Below are 9,668 nucleotides of genomic sequence, written 5' to 3'. Positions count from 1 at the left end.
CATTAACCGAGAAAGAGAACGAGGCGAAGGGAAAGGAAGAAACGCACCGTTTTTGCGAGCTTTAACACGTGAAGAAACAGCAAACCAAAGTCTTCGAACAGGGAAGATCACCTTACGCCACCAATCCATAGAATTTTTCTAGTTTCCTTAAATTTAATCTTCTGCAACTCCGGCCACCGCCAAACCTGCCGATATCTCCTCCCTCTGTCTGATCTATATCATTGAAAATGAACAAAACCAAGAGATAAGCGCATATATCTATGCTTTGCACAGATGAGAAAAGGAAAGGCAGCTTGGTTTTTGGCTTAATTAACTTGGGTAGTACAAGTAGTAGTAGTCGGATGCAACTTCCTCCACCATAACCATACTTAATTATTACTATTACAAACTCAATTTAAATAGCACACGAAATTCGGGCTTTTCGTTTCTGCTTTTGCGAATATAGAAGTGACAATGGCCACCGACACGTGACTAATACATTTAACTGATGAGAGATGTTCTTTTTATTATTATTATTATTATTATTCTTTCATTTAGAAAAGAATATTACAATAATTTTTTGTTTGATAAGAATATTGCAAGAATACCACCAGTTTGCTTTGGCCAAATAATAGTATTATTTAATTTCTAGTGCTTTTTTCCACCCCGTTTATACAATATATTGTTAAGGGTTGGTGAGTAAATTTCTCGCTATATTTTAGTTACAATTGAAATGTGTTATTATGTTTTATTTTGACTTATATTTTTTACTGTAATTTGAATTAAAGATAAATTTTTCACTATATTTTTTTAACTAATCATTGATATCTAATCTATTGATCGATTAATCTGTAGAGACGATGACAGCTCACTCAATGCAGATCTATTTTTCCACTATATTTAATTTAATTTTAATTGGATTTTTTCATTCGAGATTTATTTTAACCGGATTTCCTCAATTATTCTCTTATAAAAAAATCAACTGTAAAATTCAATAAAAACAAGAAAAATAGTGATACATTTCAACATTCATATATAGTATGTATCTTGACAAATTCCATTACCTTGCCATTATTAATAAAAAATTAACTGACCATATTCCCATATGTAATGGGGGTAAGAGAAAGATAGGATAGTAGGTTACCCCTAACGTCAGGTTGAGAACAACTTCCGTGAAAGACCTCCGTTATGAATTGCCCTCAGTGAGACTCGATCCCACGACCACTACTCTACCAACTGAACTAGACGGACAATTCTCCTTACCATTATTAATAATAATAATTCCTAAATCATTTATTTGTCGTTTTTTTTTGCATAATAATTGTATTTAATTGTTATTTGGCTCTAAGACTGTCGTTAATCTTCCACTATCTCGCTCTCTTTCTTCCACAGACTTTCTTTGTTTTCCATTTTTTCCCTCCTGTTTACCTTTCTTTTGTTTGACACATTGTTTCTTTTCTTTTCTAATGTTCACCAATCGCTCATATCGATTTGACCAATGCTGACAAGTCATTCAACACTTAATTATCTCTATTTTAAATGGATTATTTTATAAATATAAATATAAATTTTTATTTTTCTTTATTTAATAAATACTTTCATTCTGTTATAAAAACAGTTAAAGTTTTTATTTTGTCTCATAGAAATTTCTTTTAGATTTAGTTTTATTAACACCTTTTTATGGATGTTTAGTCATTTTTTAACATAGTTATTTGAAATTTCTAAGATAATTGTATTTCGAGCATAATACTTTATTTGAAAACCTATTATTATAAGTGCCCAGATAATGTAATGGAGAAAAAGAATTTCTCGAGTATTGTATTCGAATTTTTATTTTCTCAATTAGTATGATATTTACAATGTTCAATGAAGACATCAGAATTGAAGAGCGACTTTGAGAAATATGATCCGATCCGATGACATCTTTTAATCTCTGTGCATGACTTTGATCAGCTCTGTTCCAAATCTATTTGTCCTCCATTGCACCAGATATAATTTACCATGCACGGAGGGTTTTGCATCGTCCGGACGATAGACCTCTAAACCTGTTTTGATTGCAAAACAGTCGAAAGACCTTCAAATATGTCCGTCCTCCATTACATCAGAGATAATTAACCATTCACGGAGGTTTTTCCCATAAAATGTCCGTCTTTCTCATAACTATGTAGATAACTAAATGTCACCTTAGTTAAAAAATAAAAACTCAAGTCCAATACACATGAAATCCTTTTCCCTACCATATTATCTGGACAATTTTACCTTGTTAATGGGGAAGACTTCTTGAATAATGTAGATTTTTCATTAATGCTTAAATTTGAGTGTATTAAATATATTTATTAATATGATTAATAATCTCTTAAAAATATAATTATTATATTAATAATCTTTTATTAGGAATGAAATTCTAAATTTTAAAATTATAATAAAAATAATAATTCCTTCAAAAATAATAATAAACATTTATCCTCCTTTAAAAATCATCGTATTAAAGGAAAGTGGGTGTTTACCTGAATTGGACCTTTCTTATGCCATTTGCTTTCATTTAAGTATCAATTTTAGGGTCCCTTTAATCAATATGTGATCTACTTTCTTATTTTTAATGTATTATTTTATAAAATCGATATTTATTAAACTTTCATCCTTAAAAATATAATTTTTTTAACTTTATCTAAATTATTAAAAACTAATTTAGCATGATAATTATTTTACAAGATTCAAGTTTGATTGGCAATTTAAGTTTTTTCCTCAATATGGTAAGAAAATTAAGTAAAAATTACTGCGTGACAAAAATATACGTAATTTAAATTTGGTATTTTAATACTCTATTGATTAGGAAAAGTAAGTGTCGGCAAGAGGGTCGGCCACGTAGCTAATAAGGAACCAGATATCGCAATCCAACGTGTCTGACCTGATTTTTTACCAAGTTTCTACCCAATCAAATATGACGTATAAATCTATCTATACTCACATATGGCACATGATACTTCTGTCGCGTGTTCAATTACTTAAAAATATATGTTTACTAAAGAATTATGATAATTTATATAATAAATTTTAAAATTTTCGTTATATATTTTTTCCTTAAAATTTATTAACATATAATAAATATTAATCATCAACATTTAATAACACTCATAAAAAATTAAAAAGTAAAATATAATCAATATATTTTAATGTTATAAATTACAAAATTTAAAACACTCGTTAAAATTATATGGCTCAGTTTAATGTTTAAATCTTTTATTTATTTCATTCAAGTGTAATATAAAAAAAAATCATAACTTGGCTCATAATTTTATAATTATCTTTAAAGAAAAAATCAATCAATTGATATTATATCAAAAAAAATATAATAATTAATGTAATTAATTATAAGTGACAATTCATTTTATTTTTTGACAAAACATTTGATGGTAGGTAAGCACTAAGAACCAAGTTGATTTTTTAAAAGTATTTAGTGGCTATTTTATATTTATATTTGTATTTTTATTGATTTATATTTTATTAGGTATTTTTTTAATATAATGAAAGAAGAATCTTTGTCTCTAGCGATAGTTACTTAGGTCGGATGACGAGTTTGTGACATTTGAAGGTTGTTATTTTTTCGAAAGACTTTATATATGTTATTATTTGGGGTAAAAAGATTTACAATTTCTTTGAAAATACATAAATTTTTTTATTCAATAATTAATATTTATATAAATTCTGATTTAATTTCTAATAAAATATGGATGATGCACATCTTGTATATCATATGTGACATCATATGAGTTAACATGTACACATCATACAATTTGTTTTTATTGCATTCTAGGGCATTTTCTTTTTAGTTTTTTGTTCAAGTTACACTTTAAAAAAAAGTAAATCTTGAAAATAAAGCATTTTGATTAAAGCTCTGTGCTGGTTTCGTCAACTTCAACTTGGTAATGTAAAGTAAATCAAAAATAGAAAACGGTGGTGGTCCAAGTCACTTAAACTTTATATAATGTGGAAGGCTCTTCATACCTAATACAACCCTAACCAATTAACACACCCATTTTCCTTTGCCGTCTTTGTGCCTAAAACACATCTCGCCCCACTTTTTGGAGTTTTCTTAGTGATATCAACACCTTTCTCCCACATGCACTTGTATATATGCATATAGTATTATGAAAAGGCAAGCTATACATATAATTAAATTAGCAAAATATGTATACTTTTAATTTTATATACATATCAATCATCACTACATGTGTCATATATCTTTATCTTATACATATACATATATTAACATATTTTTATTATCATACATTCATTTTGTCAACGCTTACAATTAGAAACTATTCGTGCTGAATTAATCGAGACTTAAGAATTTTGTATCCGAATATAATTCAAAGTTGTCGTAAATTAAATCAATCGTATACACTTTACTTTTGAATTTCTAAATACATATTTTTATGATCTTATGACAATATGTCCAAAAACTATTTAAAAAATAAAATATAAAAAGTATTATTGTTATATTTTTGACTAAAAGTATGTTTATTAAATAACAATAGATTCATACTAACGGAGGTAATCGAAGATTTTGTTCAATGAAAGTGTTTAAATATTATTTTTTTAATAATTAATAATTTATTATTTTATAATTGGTCTATTTTTTTATTTTTTTTTTGTTATCAGTGTTTTTATTAATTTATATTTTTTATAAATCACAATCATTATAAATTATCATATCAACATCATGAACTATCACATTAATATTATAATGGTCAATGTCGCTTCTCAATGGTCAAAGGGCCAAATTATTTTATTCATTTTTTTCTCATGAAAGTGTAAAATCCCATATACCATTAAATATAAAATATTTAACAAAATTAAATTAAATATACTAAATTTATTTCTGATAATTTTTAACAAGTTAATTTCTCTTATTTTTAATGATTAAACTAAATGTATACATGTCTTATAGATACAACAATTTAAACTTAAAGACTTATAAAATAATAACAGTCCCTTTAACCGTTAAAACCACTTGATGTATTATATACAGTATATGTACTTGAATGCAAAAGATGTGTTCTAAGAATGCATGTTTTTGGGTGGAATGTTAGCTTCCATAGCTTGAACCAACTCCTTGCCCTGATACTAAAGGGCATGGACCCATCGTCTGATAATTAAGGCCACAAATATGTGTGCGTCTAAATTAGGTTATACATGATTTAACTCCACATCTCAATAAACCAAAAACAGAGAGAGAGAGAGAGAGAGAGAGAGAGATCAACAGTGTTGATAATATTTTGTATTGTATGAGAGTCAGTCATCAAGGTTCTTCATGTACTCCTTTGAAAGTTTGGTCTCCATTATTAGCTGTTGATCCCTGAGGAGAGAATGCCCTGATTCAAGTAAAGCCTCTACCGTTTGCTGTTCAAACAAACATCCCACTCTCAGTCAATCCCATACAAGTTCACAAAGCTAAAACCATCTTTCACAAAATTCAACTTGTTTAGAACTACCTGTGGGGGAGTATATACGGGGAGCTCTTCATCCTTTCTTCGTCTCAGCAGCTTGTTTCCAAGTTTTTCAACTCCTCCAATATCCTCAACCCACTGCAATGGGAAAGGAGCAAGTAAGATGACCAAAATACTTTTAAATTACTTCTTTTCTTTGGACCAATGAGAAAATATATACATGTCCCAGCGGTGGCAAAAAGAACAGGTATTCACATATTAGATACCTTCCCACCATAAATGAAGAGTTACATACCTTTGAAATTGATCGGTCGTATGTTCGGGATCTAAGAGCTCCATAAAAATCCAAGGCTGTCCAAAAACCAAAGAGAAAAACAATTCAATATGCACTCTATACAATATACTTTAAGCAGGTAAGAATCAGGATTCCATAATAATCATTGTTGCTCCCTCCACACATTTGCTACAGAAATGATAGACAAAATCTAATCATGGAGATCATGCAGGATCCAAAAATACCTTGATTGGGAAACTTCTCCACAATGCTTACAACCTCATCCCTAGATATGCCATCTTTCTCATACATTCTGTGAACAATGTTCACAATATCTTCCTGAGTAGGCTGCCTGTATCACAAATGATGTGTTCGACGATAAATTAGTCGAAGGGAAACACATATAATTTTATTTGTTGACATTTACAACGACAAACACGGTAAGGAAGCAAAAAGAAAATGGAGCGAAGAATGAGAGAACTAGACATATCAAAAGCACATTAAAGCGAAGAAAAGATAGGAGCTTTTATTATCATGTACCAGTAGAACTTTTCCATCCTTCCATCACGAATCAAGGGAGCATAAAGGGTTGAAAAATCATTCCCTGTGACTATGATAGGGACTCTATTTGTTATGTCTGATTCTCGCCAATCTTGTCCAATGCTAACTCTAGTTGGATTATCTGACAAATTCATTAAGGTACCAGAAACAATCTGATTGTTTACTGTCATTTGAGTATTACCTAGATAAGACGAGAAAATATATAAAGTTCAAGGTAATGAATCAGTAAATAAGTGAACTTATTCATCAAAGGAATGTATGGAACTTAAAGCATAATCTGGTGCAGTTCAAGGTTTTCAGTGCCAGAAAAACATTAGCTCACCAAATCTACCAAGGCCAGCATCAATGTCATTGATCATCAGACAACTCATCTTGCCCTGTATTAGTTCAGAAAATTCAAACAAACAACCAGCTGAAAACAGTTGCAGAAAGCCATTAACAATGATGTGGAACATACATCAGCACACAGAGTATCTATAAATGTTTTTTTGAAAGCCCACATACTCTGATGGTCATTATTTTTCTATTTTCATGCTAATAAGTTTGCCATAGATCTGATTTCTACGGCAAGGGAACAAATTTAGCCTTTCCCTTCCCATCTCTGTCAGGCACTGATGAACTCCTCAAAATCGGACATGGAAATAGGAATTGCTGACAACAAAGTTACACTATTTCATCTTATCATTGTAAGTACTTGAAAAAGATAATTGATGAATAATTCGTTCATTGACACATTTTATATCATAGTATATCCCTAGTGAAAGGCTAATACCACATGCAGATTTTACCATAGGTACTAAAGAGTATTCTTAAACTTCAACTTCATAAACCTAGACATACATATATGAAGAATGAGGGTGGTAAAGCTTCTAACTTGGTTCTGGACCACTTGGGAAGCTGTTCTGTAGCGTTCACGTATTAATTTTCCTGGTTCTCCTGTTAAGGAAACAATGATTTGAATGCACTATGTCTTTTCACATAGAAGGAAAATAACTGAACGGAGAGGATCTCCTCATATTCTTTCAGAAAAAGTAGCATTTGACATATGTGTGTGTATATATATCAGCAAGGAAGGGAACACAGCAGAAACTTGTCTTACCAGCCCATTCAGATTCTAGTTCCCCAGCAGACATAATTACAGGTACAATCCCCATAGCCTGAAAAATGAGTTCAGTTTGGAATGTTTTCCCTTGACCTTTCCCTCCCCAGACACCTGTAAGTCAAAATCCAATGGTTCAGAAATTAAATAATGGAGAATTACAAGATACTACATGATTTTGTGAGAAATGCATGTCAGGAAAAGAATCTGCAGTCCATATAAGATATTTCAAATGCATACCTAGAATCAAAGGAACTTTCACATTGAGAAGATGAGCAATGTAGTTCTTCACGATGTGGCATGCTACACAGTAAGTAGAACCGGAAAACAGGTCATATGTGAGAAGACAAATGATAGAATGATTTTCATTTGTTGTAAAATCTGAAAGTCATAATAATAGTATAAAAAGCTAAGAATCAAGTTACAAAATACGAGAAGGTTGGCAAGTGGAAGATCGCACATCAGAGATAATAAGATTATGGCGTGGTAAGCAGCGACAGATAATACTGAAGCATCGACAGTGATATATCAGATGTATCCCCCTACTAAAGCATGTAACAAAAACACCAACGCTATGGATATTCTAAAAAAAAGACTAAAGGTATGCACAGTTCAGTAATTCCTGCCGGATTTCCTACGATTCCTGTATCATTCATTGCGATCTTCTCATCTTAGCGTAATTTCATAGAACTTACCAACTTTATCCTGTCAACGAGAAAAGCAAACATAATACAGCATTAGCTTCTGACAAATCAAATAAACACAAAAGAAGCAGAAAGGAAATGCAAGATAATAGTAGCAAAAAGATGGTGAATTTCCACATTTTGGGTAAAGAAAACGGATCCTATGCTGATGTAGTAAGCTCAGAATACTTGGATAAAAGTAATTACATATCAACTGAAACTGAATTGAAAGCAACTATAAAATGAAGACTTTAAGCTCAAACCGGATAGTAAAGTTGAATTGAAAATTATTATATACCGATCAAAAGAAAAAAAGCATATATGACCAAAAATAACCACTTCAGGAAGGCAATGCGTCACATAACAAGCAGCTTGTGAACATGAGAAAGCAGTATGAGTTCATATATCAACCATCAAAATTTACCTATTTCAAAACTCCAAAATGTAGCATCATTCCACTTTAGTGAAAACAAATTTGAAAGAATTTCACAAAATTCATTTGCAATCGTTAAAGACCACCTCAAATTCAATTTAAGGTGCAAAACCCATTAGGTATAGGGAAAAAAAGTACTGTAAAATAAACAAGACACTGTAAAGCTAATTACATTCTAGTTCAAACCTATCAACCTGAATCATAAAAAGCCATCTTTAACTATTCTTTTCCAAAAGAAATCCAAATAATTATTAGCCTTAAAAAATTACCAAGAATGTAGGAGCAATGTAATAATCCCCTTGTAGATACTCAAAGGACCTCGTCACCTTCTGCCTGTAATCAAACACAATATCCGCTACAGATAAAAACAAAAAAACAAATCTTCAATTTCATTTCTTTAAACAGTTTGGTAGAAGTCAAATATATGAACAGGGAAAGCAAAGGGAGGAAAAATTACAGTCTTTGCCAAGAAAATTCCCAGTAAAAAGATCATCAATCACACCAGCTTTAGCACCAACAGCTATGTTCATGTTATCACCCTCTTGGCCAAGCCTGTAAAGATAATCTCTTCCTTCAGAATCTTTGGTTTCCCAGGAAGACTGCTCTGACAATTTCTTTGATTTCTTGGGATTATCCGTATTACTGTCATCACCGTCATTTTTTAATTGATTGGGAGTAGATTTTGAAGAAGAAGAAATTGAAAAGGAAGGAACTGGCGACAATAGCTTTGGAAAGGATGAAGGGAGAGTAGAAGGGAAAAAACATGGGACTCTGAACAGAGCCATATGGGTTTTCTGTAAAATAAGCAGTTTTTTTTTTTGGGTTCTGTGGTTCTTCTTAAATGGAGAGATTGCAAGTATCGGAACATTTAGCGCCACAAACAGACAAGTTACAGTTATGTGATTCTCCTTCTCAGCCACCTTTTCGAAACCCAAATGGCTAAAGTAGAAGGGAAAGAAGCATGAACCAATTAAGAATCAGCAGTTTTAGCCAACAGTTAATTTTCAAGTTGAGGCAAGTACCTGGAAGTAGTGCAATGATAGAATGTAGATGAATTAGTCCATAAATAAATGGGTTGCTATCAGATTGACATAATTCATTTGGAATTTGGATTTGATTAATAATTTGGTTTAGAAAAAACTGTCCTTTTTATGATTAGGTGAAAATTATAATCTAGTTTATGTAGTAG

At 30.9% G+C, this 9,668-nt stretch overlaps 1 protein-coding gene across 1 annotated transcript; it reads right to left on the bottom strand.

Moving 5' to 3' along the window:
• Positions 1 to 5,102: 5,102 nt before the first annotated feature.
• On the bottom strand, positions 5,103 to 9,314 carry LOC120190004 (ribulose bisphosphate carboxylase/oxygenase activase, chloroplastic). Its single transcript, XM_039193135.1, has 12 exons — positions 8,937 to 9,314; positions 8,749 to 8,834; positions 8,059 to 8,068; positions 7,604 to 7,666; positions 7,364 to 7,477; positions 7,139 to 7,200; positions 6,587 to 6,641; positions 6,244 to 6,445; positions 5,949 to 6,055; positions 5,725 to 5,780; positions 5,475 to 5,567; positions 5,103 to 5,382 (listed from the first exon to the last, which is right to left on the bottom strand). Exons 1-12 carry the CDS (start codon positions 9,262 to 9,264, stop codon positions 5,275 to 5,277), a joined length of 1,284 nt encoding a protein of 427 aa, XP_039049066.1. The 5' UTR covers positions 9,265 to 9,314; the 3' UTR covers positions 5,103 to 5,274.
• Between the last annotated feature and the right edge of the window lie 354 nt (positions 9,315 to 9,668).

The sequence above is a fragment of the Hibiscus syriacus genome, unplaced genomic scaffold (assembly GCF_006381635.1).
Source record: "Hibiscus syriacus cultivar Baekdansim isolate YM2019G1 unplaced genomic scaffold, ASM638163v2 tig00116962_pilon, whole genome shotgun sequence".
In the NCBI taxonomy this organism is placed as follows: domain Eukaryota; kingdom Viridiplantae; phylum Streptophyta; class Magnoliopsida; order Malvales; family Malvaceae; genus Hibiscus; species Hibiscus syriacus.
Note: the sequence above shows the minus strand (reverse complement) of the source record. Positions and strands in the feature narration are given on the sequence as shown.